Source organism: Manacus vitellinus, unplaced genomic scaffold, assembly GCF_001715985.3.
Source record: "Manacus vitellinus isolate BGI_N305 unplaced genomic scaffold, ASM171598v3 scaffold_27_pilon, whole genome shotgun sequence".
In the NCBI taxonomy this organism is placed as follows: domain Eukaryota; kingdom Metazoa; phylum Chordata; class Aves; order Passeriformes; family Pipridae; genus Manacus; species Manacus vitellinus.
The window spans coordinates 5,232,317-5,251,938 of NW_021940039.1; the positions used below are offsets into that span (position 1 = coordinate 5,232,317).

General features: G+C 43.1%; 1 protein-coding gene across 21 annotated transcripts in view; it reads left to right on the top strand.

The window, feature by feature from the left end:
* Window positions 1–1,305: 1,305 nt before the first annotated feature.
* The window catches only part of FNBP1 (formin binding protein 1), a 98,035-nt gene continuing 79,718 nt past the window's right edge, over window positions 1,306–19,622 (top strand). For all 21 annotated transcript variants that reach the window (XM_018074252.2, XM_018074253.2, XM_018074251.2 and 18 more), the window contains exon 1: window positions 1,306–1,341. In XM_018074252.2, the coding sequence (XP_017929741.1) occupies window positions 1,318–1,341 (24 nt within the window). In that variant the 5' untranslated portion in view covers window positions 1,306–1,317. The remainder of the gene's footprint in view (window positions 1,342–19,622) is intronic.

Genomic DNA, 19,622 nt, shown 5'->3' on the forward strand with positions numbered 1-19,622 from the left:
TCAGTAGTGAGTTCAGTTTTGGGTTCCTCACTATGAAAAGGACATTGAGGTGCTGGAGTATGTCCAGCAAAGAGCAATAAGGCTCATGAAAGGTCTAGAGAGCTGGATTTCTTTAGTCTCAAGAAGAGGAGAAGGGGCTGCACTCCAGGGGTACCTCATTGCTCTCTACAACTGAGAGGAGGTTGTAGTGAGGTGGGGGCCAGTGTCTTCTACCTGCAGTGAGAGGACCAGAGGAAATGGCCTTTAGCTGAGACAGGGGAGATTCAAATTAGAGGTGGTCAAGAAGCCCTGGAACAGGCTCCCCAGGGCAGTGGTCACCTCCCAAACCCTGTCTGAGTTCAAGAAGCGTTTGGACAACGCTCTCAGGCACATGGTGGGATTCTTAGGGTATCCTGTGCAGGGCCATGAGTTGGACTCGATAACCCTTCCAACTCAGGATGTGCTATGATTACTGTGACTAGAGGAAATGGCCTTAAGCTGAGACAGGGGCAATTGAGATCAGATATTAGAAAAGAGTTTTTTCACTGTTCAGGTGGTCAAGCATTAGAATGGGTCGCCCAGGAAGGTGGTGGAGTCACCATCCCTGGAGGTGTTGGGTGTGGTGCTGGGTGATGTGATTTAGGGGTTGCAGTTGGTAATGCTGGGCGGACAGTTGGACTCGATGACCTTAAAGGTCTCTTTCCATCTTGCTGAGTCTATGATTCGATGACTGTGCGAGCAGGGCTGCCCTGTGGGCAGGGGGTGCCAGCTCTTTGGTGACCGAAGAGGAGACTGAGGGGACACCTCACTGCAGTTACAGCTTCCTGGTGAGGGGAAGAGAAAGGGCAAGCACTGATCTCTGCTCTGTGGCGACCAGTGACAGGACCCGAGGGAACGGCCTCAAGTGTCAGGGGAGGTTTAGGCTGGATATATATAAGAAAGCGGTTCTTCCCCCAGAGGGTGGTCGGGAGCTGGAACAGGCTCACAGCGCCAAGGCGGACAGAGCTCAGGGAGCATTTGGACGGCGCTCTGGGGCGCAGGGCGCGACTCTTGAGGCGGTGCTGTGAGGGGCCGAGGGCCGGGCTGGCCGCTCCTTGCGGGTCCCCCCAGCTCGGGCGCTCCGGACTCACCGATGGATTCCGCGCCCGAGGCGGGGCCGCGTGCGCAGCGCCCCAGCTGTCACTCGCCCCCCCCGCCCGCCCGCGCGCTCGCGCGGGCATTTTTGGGGCGATGAGGCGCGGAGCGGCGGTGAGAGCAGCGCGCCCGTCCCGCCCGCACGGCCCCTCGAACGGCGAAGAGCGCGCAGCAGGGCACGGCGACCCCCTCCCCCGGGGAGCCATGAGCTGGGGCACGGAGCTGTGGGTGAGTGAGTGGGTGAGTGCGGGGGAGCGCGCTGCGCTGCCGCCCGGCTCATAACGGTCCGTGCGGGGCCGGTGCGGGGGGAGGGGTCGGTCCGTGCCCAGCGTTGCCGCCCGCCCGGCGCTCCCCGGCCGCCCCGCTCTCGCCAAGTTTTAACGCGCGACCACCGCAGGGAAAAAATCCCAGGGGGGATTCGGGACTCCTATTTATTTATTTTTTTTTTTGCTGGAGAAATTAATAATATATATAATAATTTAAAAAGAATAAAAGCTCCACAGCACACACAAAAAAAAAAAAGCGGCGGCGTTGCGGAGCGGAGGGAGGCTCGCCCCGGGTGGTTTTTGTGTGTTGGCTGCTGCGGGAGGCTCCGAGGTGGATCTGTAACAGGGGGTCCGGTTTCAGGAGAGGGAGCTGCAGGGAAGACAAGCCAGATGATAAAATTTCCTGTCCCCGCTCTTAGGGGGCTTCTCTGCCGCGGACGGAGGTTTTTTACGAGAAGACTTTTTTTGTGTTGAGTGTGAATAAGCAGGTTCTAAAGGTGCGGAGGGTTTCGGTGTATAAAGCTCCTTGATGTTTTTGGAGAGAACCTGGAAAGTGGAAATGCATTTGGTTTGCCGGCGGAGCGTTAATGGAAAATATCAAACTGTTAAAAGGAACGAGAAGTGGGTAATAGCGATTCGAAATGGTCCCTCGCTAATGGGAGGAAAGAAGGGAGGGCAGATGAAAGAAGTGTGGGAAGGCAGAAGAGCTGTTACACATATTCAGTCACAAAGAGGACATGGTGCAGCCATGTTTGATGGTGGAGCATGGATAAACCTGCTGGCTCTGGGAGGGCTGGTACCCGGGCACGGGAGCCTGGGCACCGGGCTGTCCCCTTAATGCTGGGACGCGAAACATCTCGGGACAAATCTGTGCTCGGGAGGAGGGGGAAGAGGAAAACGGAAACGGTGTTTTGAATGGAGAAGTCAAGAATGAGTGGCAGAGGGTCATCTGGATTGCAGAGCACTGCAGGATTCGCTCCTGTAGTCATCTGCTTGTGGCTGGTAACCGGTGCGAGTTGAGATGAAACCATATCTGAGCTTTTAAACTGGCTCTGTGTAGAAATGGTTATTTTAGACGTGCTAATTGCTGTCCTTTCTGGATGCATTCCTAGCCCGTTCTGGAAGGCAGTTCAGCATCCCGTTTTGCTGTGACATTGGAGTCGTGTTGTAGCCAAATCTGGTTAGAACTAGACGGTAAATTAGGGAGCAAATGCTGACTGGGAGAGGTTGTTGTGGTATGTTTTTATATGCCATAGAAAGAAAGGTGATACATACTGCTGAAAGAGTGTGTAGTGATGCTATATTGATTCATCACTGTATAAACAGCTCTGCTGCGTGGAAGTGTTTCTGGGGAAATCTGCAGTTGCCTCCTTTTTCTACGTCTTGGATGCTTTGGGAGGGGATGAACTAGTTTGAGTGTGATTAGAGTAAGAGGCAAAATAACAATTTTGACAAATTAATTCTGAATTCTCAAAAGGAACTTAATTTTTTTCCCATTCTTCAAAGTTTCCAAGTGATACTGATTTGTTTGTGCACAAGAACAGTAGTAGAGAGTAGTGTTTATAAATAGTTGTTTTTGTTTATGCAGTATTTGCAGGTGTGTGCACACAGTCATGTATTTGCCTTCTGCAGCAGTTACAAACTGTTTTTGTAACATTTTTTCCTCTGAAAATTTTGTTTGTGAAATTGGCTTATTCAGCATCAAAGTATCGTGCCTCGTGTCTTCAGTGTAGCACTTTGAGAAGTGTAGCAGGTTACTGAGGAAAGGGGTTGGAACAACGGATTAAATTAATCTAGATACAAATTTGGCAGGAGTTGGTCCCTTTTAAATTGGGCAGAGCTTTGAAAACACTGACGGTTTCCAGCGCTCTGGGTATTTAGGCCAAAACAGTGATTTCTCACTCTGCATTCTCCATTTCATGGGCAAAGGAAACCACACAAACAACCTGTATTTAATATATGCCACCTTCTTCTGTTGATCGTGGCGTGTTGTTTTTAAACAAAATTAAATTTCCATTTACTTCAGAACTTAGTCTTTGTTTTAAGTAGCCACAGAATGGGTTTTTAGGAGCAGGTGTTGTAAGCAGCAAATTCCTGTTCTACATATGACTGGTATATGGATTGAAGGACTGGAAGTTGAGGCAATAACAAGTGTTTTCAACTGTCGTTTAGAAATTTGCTAGAAAGATCAGCGATGTTTGCTCAGGCTTGACTTGCACCCTCTATCTCTGATCTACCAGGCTGCTTGTGTGTTCGTGATTCACCTCTTTAAATGTAGCAAAGGAGAAGTAAAATCGAGCTTGCTTTTTAGAGCATGTAGAATGCTAATGTGCATGGAGTTATGTAGAATTTCTGTTCGTTCCTGCAGGGGGAAAAAAAGCTGGTTGCAGAAAGCCTCATACTTCAGAAGCAGTAAAATCCCTTTGGCAGTGTGGAAGTTATTCCCAAAACAGGCTTTTAGCCTGTGATGTCAATGTATCTCTCTGCCTCTGGGTTGCAAATCCTATTGCAAAGTTCTTCTTGATATTTCACTCCATTCTGGACTTTGAGTTACATCTCAAGATTGTCCCTGTGAGTGTAAATGGACCCATAACCAGAATTATTAGAGATAATAATGCAGCATTTATATCCTATATGAGGTGGAATGCTTGGGATAATGAGATCATTCGGGGCCTCCCTGCAATCCAGTGTTACAGGACAGAACCTGAAGGTCTCCTGTAACCCTGTGTGAGTTCCCTGTGTGCAGGGCTGCTCTGTGCAGTTTGTCCATCCACCCAAGCCCTGCAGAATTCTTTCTACCTGTTACTTCAGACATTCAGGACCCGAGGAGGAAACGATGGGTGAAGGACAGAATAGCTCTGAACTGTTTTATTTTTCACCCTGGTTGAAGAGGAGTGCATTAAGGGCTAACAAATAGGAGGGTATAGTACATATTTATTTCATGTCTGATTCTTGAAATTGGCAATGTTTTCTAATTGCTAATTTAAATAATAATGATTTTTAATGTAAATGGTAAGTAAAGATTATATGTACCAGTATGCAGACCTGACTTGTACCTTCAGTAACTATGCTTTGGGGTCAATTGGCTGTAAAAGCACATTTGCATCTCCTTCACCCTTTTTTCTCTCTTGGTTAGTGGGAAAGAACACGGAGCATGGCATACACAGCCATTGTGAAGGGTGCTTTAGCCAGTAAAATCTTAGTGTGTGCCACACTTCCCACCAGTGCTGTTTCGTGTGGTATGAAGCCCTTGAAACAAGTGGAATTACACTGCAAACTGAGCTGAAACTAACCTTGGCACTTGGGTGCTTGTCTTCTGAGTGGAAAAGGCTGTGGCTTCATGGTTTGAATATTGAATGGGATGAACCTCGTTGATGATGAGTTTTGGTACAGGATGTAGTTTGGGGGAGCTGTGTGTAAATCTGTGGTTAAATGGTCCGGGAAAAACTCTGCCTTTTCTGAATACTGTCATAGCATGGCAAGTGCAAGTGGTCAAGGGGTTAAATGTGGAAAGTTTTACCATTTTGTTATGAATGTTTCAGTATGAATGTTTCAGAGGTGCACATGCTGTGGGTTTGTTGTTGGGTTGGTTTTTTTTTTCCACATTCAGTGTAAAGTTTAAAAAAAGCTTGGGGAGGAAGGTGATTTAATCAAAATTTTCTTTGACCTTTGTGAAAGCTGGGTGGCTGCTAACAGCTGCCACTGTCCTTTCAGCCTGTGTGAAGGTGGATATTCAGTATTTGCAAAGGATTTAATTTGCTGCCCTCATGCAAAGGGGCTCTGTGAGCCAACTCCTCACGGAACTGATACCTTGGGGAACCACACCTTTTGCTTGTAGAGTTCCAGTATGCTTTAGTATGCAAAAACATGGATTGTGGATATGGTTGGTTTTGCCTTTTAAAGTTCATTCCACGTAGGTGCAACTCTGAGAACCTGAAGGCCCCACTTGCTCTCTGTAACTGCTCAATTGTTTCCTCTCTCAGGACTCCCTCGCGTCCCTATTTCATCAGCAGAATTGGTGTTTAAACAGCTGTAATCTTGCATTTCTGCAATTTGCTTCAATGCAGCATTGTTCTTCAATAGGATTTGCAATGTATGGCTGTTGCATATAGTGCTGACTCACATTTGGAAACAGTCTGGAGCACCTGGGTGGCTTTGACCTGGGTGACATTAGGTGGTAGTGCTGTCTGGGCACAGCAGTCAAATGTCATCTTAAACGAAGGCCTTGTTTTTCCTCAGCTTGCCCTTTCTAAGAGGATCTGCCGAGCTGGATCTAAGGTTTGATGTATTGATTCTCGAGCCAACATCTAGTTTCATTGTGTGCACCACTAGTTGATTGCATACAATAGAAATGGGGTGTGTGTCATCCCACCCATCCCATTCTCACACCTCCCACAGCCCTCGCCCCCCCCAATTCTTCGGTTTTTGGGTGTTAACTGTTAGTCTCCAACTAAGGAAAAGGAGATGGTGTCTGATGGGAGAAGGACACGAGTCTTTAGTCTTGCCTGATAAGTCACAGGTTAACTCTGATGAGCTGAGAGTTTCCATTATAGGCCGAACCCTCACAGGTGGGTGGAGGAATTGTTGGCAGCTTAGACGATCTTCTCCTGTGGTGATGGCAAATGCTTTTCTGAAACGTGTATTTTGTTGTAAATTGGCTGTGAATTGTTGCAACTTATTTGATGTCGTTCAGACAACTCCTAGAGGCGGAGCTGTGTATCCCTGACCTTTTTTTCTTTGTGTTTCACAGAATCTTGGTTTCTGTTTAGTTAAAACTTCTGTGTATTTCAAAGCGTCTGAAATTTCACTCACCAAAAAAAAAAAAAAGCTCCCAGAGTAAGGCAACCTGAAAGCAAATACAGTGAGAGACTGGAGGAAAACAGGCTAAAGTCAGTAATAAATGCATTATATTTATAATTTTGGCTTGGTTATCCTAAAGCTCTCAGTAACAGTTGTACACAGAGTGCTGGAGATGGGCACTTCAAAGCAAAATACGCTTTTTATTACTTATATAGTATTGATTTGGTGTTCTGTATAGTTATTTGGACAGTTTTGAGGTAGCAAAACTGTCTGACATTAATATCTCCTTATTTCACAGTGGCTCACTCACTGTTTTAAGTGGTGAGTAAGTATATGCAGATTAGTGAGTGAGGAATAATTTACAGAAGCTGAATCATGACACGGTATCTGCATTGTGCAGCTCACACCTTCCTGTGTTTGCCCAGCACGGGGTGAGATTTCAGGCTGCTGCTCTCCTTTTTCTGTGCACAGTAAAGTTACTGCTGCCATATTCCTTTTTGTGAGCTTAAAAAGAGATCATCTTTAAACTTTAGGATGATGTGTGGTGTGGGGGCTCCTCTGCTACTCGCAGGAGCTGGTTGGTTGGAGAATGGGGTTATGTGTGAGGTCCCTTAGCACCTGCAGGCACCAGGAGTAGGACGACTCTCTTCTGGTACCTAAAAGAGTTGCTGGGTCTTAAATGTTTGAACGTGTGAGTAATCTCGTTTACAATTCTGCTTTGCTTTAAGAAAGAGGTTTTCTACAATATTGTCTCCAACCTGTTCTTGTATTTCCTACCTATTCATTAAGAAAATGGGGGATTTAGGGTCTTTCAGCGTGAGTCAAGGCTGCAGAATACATGTTTTCCCTTTCAGCCACAGGCTCTTCCCAGTCGTATTGTGGCTGCTCGAGATCCCCCGCTTCCTCGAGCCATATGGGGAGGCAGTCAAACATGAGACGATGTTTTTCTGGACTCCTTGCAGCTCATTAGTGTTACTCATGTTGTGAAACATTCTTTTACAGCAGAATTTCAAAAGCTGTAAAACATTCTTTTAAAGCAGAATTTCAAAAGCCGAATTCCACATGAAGAGTAGGAGCCACTGCTGCACTGTAACTTAATAACCTGCTTCTCATTATTGCCTTTGATTGCTGGGCAGGTAACCTGCTAATGAATTTTTGGAAATTCACTTTCATCCTGTTTGAAATAATGTTGCTGAGATTGGTTATACATTGAATCCAATCCAGCTGTCAAAATCCAATGCTTTGTTGAGTTTCCTTAGTGTTTTTGTAAATATTTTAAAATAACTTCCCCCTTCAGTATAATCATACACTTCAAATGAAACTTTTCTTCCTCCTTCCACCCCTACAAACACTGCTTTTCTATTAATTTTTTTGCTTTAACCAGTGAGCTGGTGAGTGTTAAAACACTGTTCTCTCTTAGCATGTCGCCGTCTTTGTTATTCTGCTCAATCAATGGCCTTGGCTCTAAAATACAAAACAGTGGAAAAGTACTATATATGCTGTGTGTATGTACAGGATATGATGTTTTTACTTTTTCTAAAGCAGGTGTGGTGGAATAGTTTGGATCCTTTTGGAATTTAACATGATTGTCTTGTCTCCGTGTTGTCCGGCGACAAATTTATTAATGTGATCAATAATTCCTTTTGGTTCAATTTATTAAGAATAGTTTGTTGGCATAATTAAATGAAATGTTTCTTTTTCCATCTAAAATTTGAAAATACTGGAGATGGGGGTTTCTAGATTACTTACAGCAGAGTTGAAGTGCAAGAATGAAATGCTGCTTGCCTGGTGTTCATTGCTGATCACTGAAGCAGATCATGTTGTAAAGCACGTAAAGAGGCAGTTCTGTTGCAATGTTGTCCTTAATTTATTGGAGGAAGAGTCAACCTAATTGGGAAAACACCCAGAAGAACAACAACAATCCCCTAGCTGCCCTCTGAAACCCAGTAAAGCAATAAAACTTAAAATGGAGTCACTTGGGAACTAATGCCTGGTTTACAAGGATGGTCCCCAATGAGCTACCAATTCACCCAGATAGTCCTTAATCCTGAGGAAATCCCATAGTGGATTATTCTTGCTGTAGCTGAAATAAAATAGATTTCTTCCATTAAATATGTGTCACTTGGCCATCTCCTATTGGGTGTTTTTCAAGTGCTTCTATTTGGTACCTAAAGAGTTTTTATAAAGCAATTCCTTCAGTTCTGCCCTTGCAGTGGGGCAGGCATGAGTGCTGCTGGCACCATTCACGTGTCTGAAGGGGAAGGGTAGTTTGTAGTGTTTAGACTTACTCCTCTGGGAACAGCAGGTACAATTTCTCTCATAAATTATTCATTTTATAGTTCAAACATTTTACTTTCATTGCACTGAGCCTGTGGATGTGCAGATAAAGGAGTACTACCTATGTGACAGGAGAAGGATCATCTTGCAGAGATCCTGAGAATACGGTTTTTCCTAAATGCACTCCTGGAGATTTTGCTCCAATTAACACCAAGAAATTGCTTATTGGGTGCCTTGGACAGTTTTCTCTCTCAGCCTCTGAGCTGGGAGCTCTTCTTGTTGGGAAGGTATTTAACACTTCCTGTTCTAGTTATCTATTTTCTGCTGCTTACATTTTTTTTTCCACATTAGTGTTTCCAGGCTGCAGTTTTCTCCTTTCTGCACCCACCTCTTGCTTTTTGTGTTTCAGATTAGTCAGGATTATTCAGTTGTTACCAGGGCCAGCGTATTGCACATGCTAAACACGATGCCTCTTGGGTTTTGGAAAGCTGCTGTGCTCCCATTCACTGGAGCAAGGGTTTAAAATTTGGCAGACAAAAGCTGTTGAACAGGGTGCTGTTCTTGAGAAAATATTCCCAACTGTAAGTCTTTGGAAAAACACCACTTTGCATGTGCTCAGAGGAGATATTATTGACAAAGTCTTCGTGGGCGCTGGCTACGTTTTGGCCTCGGAGGGGTTTTTGTGGGACAAGGTGATGAGGTCACCCAGGGAATAATTGCAGATGGCTCAGTCTGGTCCTTGCAGGAGAGCAGCCAGACATCCCATGCCATGGCTGCCCAAGGCCAGGGTGGAGCTGGGCAGCCTCTCCTGCTCTCAGGCTCCTTTGTTGGCAGAGGAAGAAGCTGGCTGGAGGACAGCCCTGGAAGAGTGGGGTCTGTGTTAGGGAAGAATAGTGGAAGAAAGCAGACTGCCAGCTGGGAGGGAGAGGGGATGGAAAGCATGGCTGCACCAGTGCTAAAGGTCCTCCTGACCACCTGTGTACTTTCTTAATGGTAGCAAACCGGTTCTTCTGTTCTTGCAGGCTGGTTCTTCTCTTGTTACACTCACCTGAGGGTGAGTGAGGTGCTGTGGTCAGAGAGGAAGCTGCCTGATTCAGGAGACTGAAGGTGGGGAAGAAAGAGCAGAAGATCATGCTAAGATCTGGTTACAGGCAGTTGGATCTGCTTGTCTAGGAACTGCTCCTGTGATTGAAGTGCCAAGAATGATGGAGATAGGGTCATTTGAGGAGAGGTATTTGAAGCTGGCAGTTCTGACAGGGGGAGAACCAGGGTGAGCTGAGCAAAGGAAGCAGCAGAAATGAGCTCAGGAGGAGAAAATGAATTTAAACAAAGAAAACAAGGAACCAGTCAGTAACAAGGAAACAGCCTGAATAAAGAGCTTGTAGGGAGAGCAGGGTTGGGCTCTGGGTAGGACGGGTGGGATTGTGACTTGCTGTCAGACAGGCCATGCAATGGGATTAGTGCATTAGGAAGGACAAGTCAAGAGTTTGATGGGATCAGGAGAAAGTACAGTGGGTGTACAAGGGGAAGGAAGAAGCATGGAGGAAAGGACGAAGATTAGATAAGAAGCAAAGCAGAAAAGTAATTAATAGACCCAGCAGTCCTCTTTTACCTGCTTGGCTGTGTAGCATTGCTATTTTATGTGGCTTTTTCCGTGTAACATTTAAGTAGAGTTGACGTACTGGTTTCAATGTGTGCACGTTGATTTCTGTGGTTTCGTTTTGCATCTTTACTCACTGTGGAGGAATATTTGACCACATCCCCCAAATGAGAGCTTTATCCAGAAGTGTGTGCACTGCTGTTTTTCATCCACTCGTTCTGTGCAGAAAGCCTTGAGGAATTGTTTAGCAAATAAGCCTAAAATGTGTTTAGATAATATTTTTTTCACTCTGCATTATGCTCTCTTATGCAGAGATAAATGCTTTAACACTTTTATCTTGTATTTACAAAAAATGATTGGCATGAAGCAGTGAGTGAATGGAAGTGTGTTTTCTCAAACAAAAGGTAAATGGGGAAGGGAAATATTTCTTGCGCTCTTGAGGGATGTTGATCTGTCAAATGTGGGTCTTACAGGAGTAGCATTAATTAATTAGTGTGTAACTAAGGTTTTACTGTAGTAAAAGAAAAACTGGCAGTGGATGGACTGGGAGAGCTGTGATAGAACCCTACATAAATATTTTTTCACCCGTCTTGTCTGTCTCTCCCAAATATAACAGTCTGAGATCCTTTTGCTCGTGTGTAGTCACTGGAAAAGCCTAAAAATAAAGGGTGAGAGAAAAGGGTTGTATGTGCTGGTCAAGAGCCTTTATTTCCTTACAAGTCTTTGGAGTTGTGAAACATCTGGGTTTCACAGAGGATGCTGTTGGCATGTGTTCATAACTTAACATGCAAAAGCTCCAAAACTGTGTAGCACAGCTTTGCTTTGGTTTTTGGTGTGCAAAAAACCCCCTCCTAAGCAAACATTTCTGTCGTGTCTGGGGGTTTCTTTGCTGCTTTGCTCAAAGATGCCATCAGCTGACCTGCTCCATCCTCCCAAGGGACAGCCAGCCAAGGCATCCAGCACTCCCAGGTTATTGTTGCATGCTTTGCTTTACCTGAAACCTAAAAGTGAACCAGCTGGCTCTTTAGGTGGTGAGAATGCATCTCACATGACATGTGTGACTCGGTTCCTATTTAAATCAGTGCCCTGGAGATTTACAACCTTATTTTTGGAATAGGGGGGGCTAGCTACTTTCCAGCTCTATTTAAAGATAAAATAAAGTTTATCTGGCTGTGTGGGTGCATGTGGCTTTCTGAGATGCAGTAGAGTAGCCCAGAAAACTGCCCTGGAAGGGTGGCAGGGTGCATCCATGCCTGATAAAGCACAATATGAACTGTGAGCATCTCCCCACCACCTCTTCCAGATAAATGTGGGCTTCTTTTTCATTTCTGCATTGTGGCTCTTGCTCTGATTCCTGTCTGCGTCATCCTTATACCTGTATTATATATGAAACTGCTGAAAACTCTTTTTCCAGAGGTTCAGTATGATTGACATGCAGCTATCTTGAAATAGGAAAGCTGTAATTGTTGGAAGACGAAAATTTTTACAAGAAATATGGTATTGTGAAACACATGCACCTAATTTAGGCATCTTTGGAGACTGGGTCTGCATAGTTGTCACTCTTTGAGAATACTTAGTCTTGAACACAAAGCTCGTGTATCATAATGCCAGCATTTAATGGTTGAGGGAGTGTGTTGAATTGTTCCACTCACAAAAGCCTTTGCTGAGCTAAACAATACAAATATAAATATTTCACTTGGTTATTAGCAGCTGAGTTGAAGTGCTTGATGGTTGGGAACAGCATGACAAAGTAGTGCACTCCATTCACACAGAGGTCAGAAGACATTTTACATGATATTTATGGGTTCCGTGCATACAATTATAGGCATTTGTATTGAATGTTGAATCTGTTGTTGGCTCAGTGTAGTCATCTTCTGTGGTTTTGCTTGTGGGTTAATCCCTGGGAACCAAAAAGAAAAAAAAATGGAATAGTGACAGAGGAGTCAGAAGCTGGAATCCACACTTGCAGAGTTGAACTAGTAAAAAATGTCTAAATAATGGAAATTCAGAAACCCTTTTACAATTAGAATGTAAGAATTAAGTGCTTTTTTTCTTTATTCATGATCCCTGAGTGTACAGTGGTGGTTGGGAGTTGCTGGTCAGTGGAGCAGTGTTGATTTCCCTCTGGGGGCAAGGCATCCATCCAACCTTCTCAACAGGGGGTGGGATTGATTCCTTAATCGGAACAGCAACAATCCATCCTGAAGCTTCCTCAAGGTATTAGGGCTGAATTAAACAGTCTGGGACAAGTGTGTAAGCCCTAATGCACTTCAAGAAGCTTTCCTGAACAGGAGAATTTTGAAAATAATCAGAAGATGAACCCAAAAGTAACAGGGGAAAAAAAAGCCACAGGCACAAATCACCCTTAAAAAAGGGGCTGTGATACATTTGCTTTGTGTGGTGCAGTGCTTAATGCTCAGATTCTCTTAGGGAAGAAAAGATGCATGAACTATAGCTCTATTCATGGCATTGTATTTAGAATTTGTTTTTCTCTCCTTTGTGTACGTGTTCCATAGATGTTCCAAAAATAGATATGGTCACAAATATTAAATTAGTGGAATTAGGCATCTTAAAACCAGGAAATGCACAGGTTTTTTAACAACACTCACTACTGAGGAAATATGGGTTCTTACACATATTGTATTATGTCTTAATTTTGCAAAATGTTAAGATTGTGTTTACTTGTGTGCATTTGCAGAGTCCACAATGCTGCAGGAATTTCTTGGGGATAAAAACGTCACGGTTGCATTCAGTTTTTCTGGAATTTTACTTTTCTTTTACTTTCATTACCTTGGAAGAGGAATGAAGCATGATGACTGAGCTTCAGTCTGTCCATTAAGTGCTGTGCTCACAGGCAAGAATTAACTATAATGTGTCAGTAGCCTTGTTGGATGTGCTTACTGATTGTTATGGATGTGCAGAAGTACTCAAAAAATAAGAGGTAGACCAGATGATGCCTCTTCAGTCTCATTCTTAGTTCTCAGCCACTTTGTCTTGCTCTATCTCACTCTGCAGCCCAAGTCAGGTAAGCAGTAATTTTCTTTTTCCAGAATATTGGAATCCTTTACATGTATATCCAGAAGGCCTGAGGACTTCAGGAAAGCTGGAATGTTTTAGGGTGACTCTTTTCTGAACGTCCCCGATGGAAATTGGCAGGTGGGGTCATCTTAAACCTCTGGCTTCAGAGATGCTCTACCATAACACAAACTTCATTGGTCCTGGTGGCTCATGGTCCACTAGTCTGAGCCATGAATTACCAGCCAAAACTCTGTTAATTGGGGAGATGGATTTAAACTTCAGGGTTTGTGAAAAACAAACCCTTTATTTTTCCCTTCCTTGGCTGGGAGCAGTTTCGAGTCAACCTTTGGACCAGAGTTGTAGCTTCCAAAAACTATTTTAAGTGGAAGGTATTGTCATTGGAACAGCTGTAGAGCACTGAATGACCTTGTTGTCCTTGCTGTGGGAGGGGATGTTCTTGTCAATTCGTGAGAAATTCTTTCTTTCTCTCCCTCCCCTCTGTGTACGAAGGTAAACACACATTTGTTTTCCTCTTCCCCTCTCTGAATCAGCCTGGTTCAGAGGCCAAACTTGCTTTCCCTGCTTGGCAGATAAAAACATCTCATAGATTCAAGTCAATATCCTCTTTCATATTTTTTAGATGATTCAACTGCTCACGGAGCAACTGGTCTATCCCTGCATTATAAAATAGTTGGGGAGTCATGGGACCTTCAGGGAACTGAGCCCAGAAGCTCCAGTTGCTGTGTGAAGATCAGTAGCTCAGATCCATCCAAGTCAAAGGTTGGACAGAAGGTTCCTGTTTGTTCTTCAAACAAAAGCATTTCTTGTGTGTTTGAGTGCTCTTTAATCCAAGAAACAGAGCTGCAGCCTCATAATGGATGAAAGCTGGAGTAAGCAAAGCCTAGATATGAGGGAGAGGGGAAAAAGGGAGAAGAGGAAGGCTGGCACATTGGTGTTTTTAATAATGGGAGTTGATACAGGTCAAGGGACTGGTAAAACTTGTGTCAGAAGGAGCAGCTGAGTGCTGAGATTGGAGTCTCCAGGTCCACCATAAGCTTTGGGGATCCCTGGTGGTGCTGTGGTGGCCTGGCACTGCTGCAGGAGTCACCTGCCAGCTGGGGGTGTTCCCTCTGCCGGGGTTTCTGCAGATCCCGTGTGTGTCCCAGGTCCTGCAGGGAGCTTTAATCTGGGTGACAGCTCTGCATTGCTTGTGATGCTCTCGTGGGTGCTTACAGGAGTGACTGAGTCGTTTTGGGTATGGGAGATGCTCTTATTTCTTGACGTTGCTTCCTGGGTAAATGTTTCAGGGCATGACCATTCTGAAGGTTTATTTTCATTGTTCCTTTTGTCTCTAAGGCAGTTCTGTTTACCTAAGAATTGTAGATAAGTCCAGATTTGGAAGATATTTATCCTATATTTTGCATTCCCATTAGAAACAAAATAAAACAAGGACTGTTCTTTTTATCTTCATGTCCCAAGATAAAATGTTAATTACTGTTGTATAAATGAGACACTGTGTTATCTCAGTGTCTGCGTTTCAAAATATTTGATTTAAAGTTTGCAAACAATGTCATTTTCTTCAGCTTAGAGAGAAAAGTGCAATGGAATAGAATTACAAAGATGACAAGAAAGTAAATATATGAAAAGCTTTGGGGATTTTATCTGTAGTTAAATTTATTATTTTTGCTTAAATTACAGTCTTTTAATTTTAGAGAAAGGGTAAACTCATGAGATTTGTTTCTACCTTGCCACCACTATCACTTCTAATATGAAGCCCTTAAGATAAGCTTTGTCTGGCAAAGCACTTGCACTGGTGTAAAATGTTGCTTAAACTATTTATTAATGCATCTTATTGTAAAAATTGCTTGTATTTTGTACCATTGTTCAACTAAAACACGTTTTATAAGACTGAACTGTGTTCTTGAGCCCTTTGTGAGTGATTTGAATGATTTCAGTGCAGACAAGAGCAGAAGCTGTGGGCTTTTTGTTTATGCATCCACTGCATCTCTCTGCATTCTGATCTTGGGCTTTTTTTTTGAGGTTAATAAGACATTTAGATCACAGTGCTCAGTTTAGTAATGCTGACTCTGCTCCCTGAACATCTGTCACCGTGTTTGCTTCAATGCCCGTGCAAGGCAGGGTGATGTTCAGAACCTTTGGTCTCATGGCAGGCACGTGTTTTTCTGAAGCATTTGTTGCAATATGTCCCGATAAGAAATTCTTCTCCAATACATACAGATGCCTTACACCCTTAGTCTTGAGCTCTGGTAAAGTAAATCTTCTCTTTTCTGATATTCTGCAGCATTTTGTTGTGTTTTTTTTTTAACATCACGTTATTTTCCACTGTCCCCCCCGCTGTGTCCTGCTTCCCGTGAGTAGATTATTTATTCTTAAAAAACAGTTTGTTTTTGCCTCTCTTGCATTACTCATGAGATTTACTCACATCACCAAGTACTTTAGGATTTGCAGCGTTTGTTTCCAGAGATGCTGACTGAAGTGCTGTGTGATAACCTCTTGCAGACTTGAGTCAGGAAGTGTCGTGTTGAACAAGGGACTGTGTCCTGTAGGTCACTTGAAGATACCAAGTGCCATAAAACCAGCAAATAACTTACTCTGAGAGACCCAGAGCACTGGGAGGAGATTTGCTGATAGTGACTTGGTAATTTAATAAAATGGCAGGACTTGGGGGGAAAAAAAAAATAAGTGTTTTTTGAGGTGATGAGTTTTCCCAGCTGCATTTACTCTGATGAACTGTAATATCCAAAGCCAGACATCTCTTCCACAAAAATAAGAACTTGCCCCTTAATATGTTCCACTTTGGAAGATATTGTCTAATAGTATTTCATTCCAGTAAGAAATGAATTGTAAATGCATCTAGCAAGACTTCTGAGGAATGCCTCTGTGTCATTTACATAATGCCAGTCCTTGTAGCACTTGGGCTTTCATTTAATAAGGGTATTGCACTGCTCCAGAAGTCACACTTTTTCTTTTTTTTAATTTAAATTTTTGTTTATTTCATGAAGCTTGAGGTGATTGTCAGCATTTGTTGCTGGAGATCCCATCCTCCTTGTGCCAGGTAGGTACTACACAATCCAGGCACTGATGGCCCATCTTGCAAATTGTGGAATATGAATTAAAGACAAGCAAGATTGGAAGGATGAAGCACAAGTCACACAAGGATGTAAAAATTGCACACAGCTCTCAAACCTCTCCCTTCTCATGACTCTTCTGGTCTGGGCTAAAACACAGTAATTTCATTTGTGCCCACATTTGTTATGAAAGTTCTTACATGTGAAATTGTAACTACTTAATAGTTACTGTACTCTGGGACAAACTTAAAAGTAGAATAGAGATCATCTATTTTATTGTATCTTCTTACATTGCGAATCAATATACTGTGCTGATAGACACCCAAAATAAATTGCACTATAATTACAGTGTTCCCTGGATGCTATGAAAAGTCTGTGTGTATGACAGGCACATTTCAAAGAATTGGTTTTTTCAATGTGCTAATTAATTCCCTTCAAATAAATAGTCATGCAAGAAAATGAAATACAACATCAATATTTAATGGTATCTGCTTAAAACTCTCCCGGTCTAGACTTCTGAAGTTGTGTGTGGGTGATATTCACACATCCCTGATAAAGGGAGGATGGAATGTGTGTGTTTTCTTTTCATTTAAGGAGTGAATTACTCCTTAAAAATGGAATTATGAGGTGCCCTACATGGTCTTGCTCAAAAATAATGTAGAAGCAACTTCATCTCCCTGTGGAGGCCGTTGCTGTGTGAATCCTCTGGAGGCTCCCAGAAGGGGAGATTGTTTCCTGAATGGAGCGAGCTGGTCTCCACCTTGCAGGCTCATCCAGTTGAAGCAAGTGTGCTAAAGTCATTTTGAAAGTGGGCTGTAATTTCTCTCTTGCTGCAGGAAACAGTGAGCCCAAGTGACCGACATCTTCTTCTGCACATCACACTGTTTCCTGTTCCTCTGCTGAGCAGAGCAGTGACGAGCTGACCTAAATTTATGGTTCTCTTGTGAGATGTCAGTCAGCTCTCTTGAGCTGTTTGCTGCAGTATTTTCATCTGTGAACTGTATTTGTTATTATTGTTGTGTTATCAGCTGCTGATGTTAAAGGGAGAATCGTTCTTCCTTTAGAGAAGTGAATTTGTAATCGATTTCCATGCAGTTTGTGGGCAAGGTTTATTCCACACAGATGTGCAGAGTTGGGGAATCTTACTTTCTGGGCAAACACTTGTTAAATTTCTCCCCACAATAGTGATAAAGAAGAGCAGCACTCTGCTTTGCCATCCTCTTTTTATACTTCATGGTTTGTTATTGCTGTGTTAGGAAAACACAAGTAGCAGGCTGTAGTGTAAGCATTCCCTCTGTTTATTTGTTGTTGGTGGTGTGGTAGCCTTCTACTTGATCTTGCAGGAACGTGAGAAGAGGGGAAATCAGGATCACATATCTTTAGATTCAGACACAAAATTCCACCCCATGTGCTCTGTGTGCAGCACACTTGTCTATGCCATAGTCTTAATAAAGCAGTGAATTGAGAAATATTCCTCTAAAACATGCTATGTCACCACGGTGACCCAAACTTAACCAGGATCTCTCTGTTATGAAGATTTTAATAACATTTAACCATGGTTTGTGTTAGTCCTTTGACTAAGAACATCACGCTGCATGTGGTGTGGTGGTCTTGGTTTTGTTTGTCTTCGAGACACAAGAATTCTTTTTATTGCTGTCCCAGTAATCAGTCCAAAGTCCAGCAAGTGGCTTTGCTCTTGAAAAACTGTAGCACCCTTTCAGGAAATATCTGCGGCGCCTCAGATTTTTTCAGCCTGCCAACACATTCAGAACACAGGACAAGCAGCTTAAGATCTGAATGAGATTGTTCACCAAATGAGTTGGTGCAGCATATTAATTTGCTAGTGCTTCTAAATGCCTGCAGTGTTACAAGAGCCTGCAATGGCACTAAAATACCAGGAGCTTTGTTGGCTCTAAACTCCTTAAAAGAGAGTTTTAAATTCTTGTCTGCTTGCCGTAGCCTTACCAGCTTTATAAAGAATTTGGGGGTCTGTGTTGGAAAAAGGTTGTGCGTCCTGGGCTTAGCAAAGTTAGTAAGAGCTTTTTCTGGTGGTATTAGTTGTCTTGGAGTTGAATTGTGCTCTAGGTTTTCCTGTATAGCTCATTATATGAGCCTCCTATTAGTGCTTTCATCTAGATGCCAGTGGATACATTTATTGCGTGTTTTGATATGTGTTTAATCTCAATGGAGGGTCAAGGATTTATATTGAAAAAATATTTGCCTTTGCAGTTAGGTAAACTAACATAAAGTGGTTTTAATGAGGCTGGATGCAGTCAACCTGATTTTATGTGTATTTTTGGTTTCACTTTGAGTTTCTAAGTTAGTATTTAAGTGCCAGAGTAGAACTGATATGAACAAAACCATTTTTCTTTTTTTTTGTCTTTTGTAGTGAGCCAACACCCTCCTCCCCCAAAACCTGTATTCTGCCTGGCAGTCGTTGGAGAGGGATATAAATTGCTTTTAAAAGTACAAAACTTTAGAAGTCTATTTTCAAGGTCTTAAAATAGATGCTTTTATTTCGAGATTGAACCCAAACACTTTAATGAGAGCTGCCTATATGGGAAATGCAAATGATATTACCTGCTGCAGGTAATAACATCCATCCAAGGTTTATGAACTGATTCACTGTTCAGAACTGGGAATTGAATAAAAGGCTGTTGCAGCTGCATGGAATGAAATTTTAAAAAACCGAAATCAAACATTCAGTGCTGTCCCTTGTTTCACTGATCCTGGATTTAGGTGAATGTGGCAGAAGCAAGTGGTCAGGCTGGTGTGACATACGTGTGGTTTTTAATCTTGGCTCCAATAAGCACTGGTTTAAATTGTGTAGTGCTTTTTCTTCACAACTGTGTCTAAAAACTGGATATAAAGGAGATTCTTTCCTGCTGCAATTCCCATCAGGATTGTGAAGATGTGTGTTTCTTCATGCGTCGTGAAGGCTTGAAATACATGTCATGGTACCATCATTGTTATAGCATGACTTATAAAATATTCACATGGGGTTTTTTTGGAACTCGAGGACTTGAGATTGCTGTCACAAGAAAACTAGATTAGTTCCTTTGCTCAGCTGGACTCGCCTGTCCAGCTCAGGAGCAGAATATCCTTGCTGAGGGAAGCAGTCCTCACTTAAAGGATCAGAGGAAGCTGCTCTTGCTTAGTATGGTGAAGTACCATTTATTTCTGATGCTTGTGTTTTTTTCCAAGTCATATTGGTCAAAAGAGAGTGTAATTGTTGATTTATTTCCATAAAATATTCTGTCTGTTTGACTTCGAGAGGCCAGAGGCTGTGCAGGGAGCCAGGCCAGAAGGTTTGGACAGTCAGCAGCTGCCCTACTTTCTAGAAACTGTAATTTTAGGTTGTCTTGGCTGGCACAGCATGGTCAGCACACTGAACTTGAGCTTTGTCCGTTGGGGCTGGGAGTGTGGCCACACTGAGCATCCTTGTGGGACAGCCAGCAA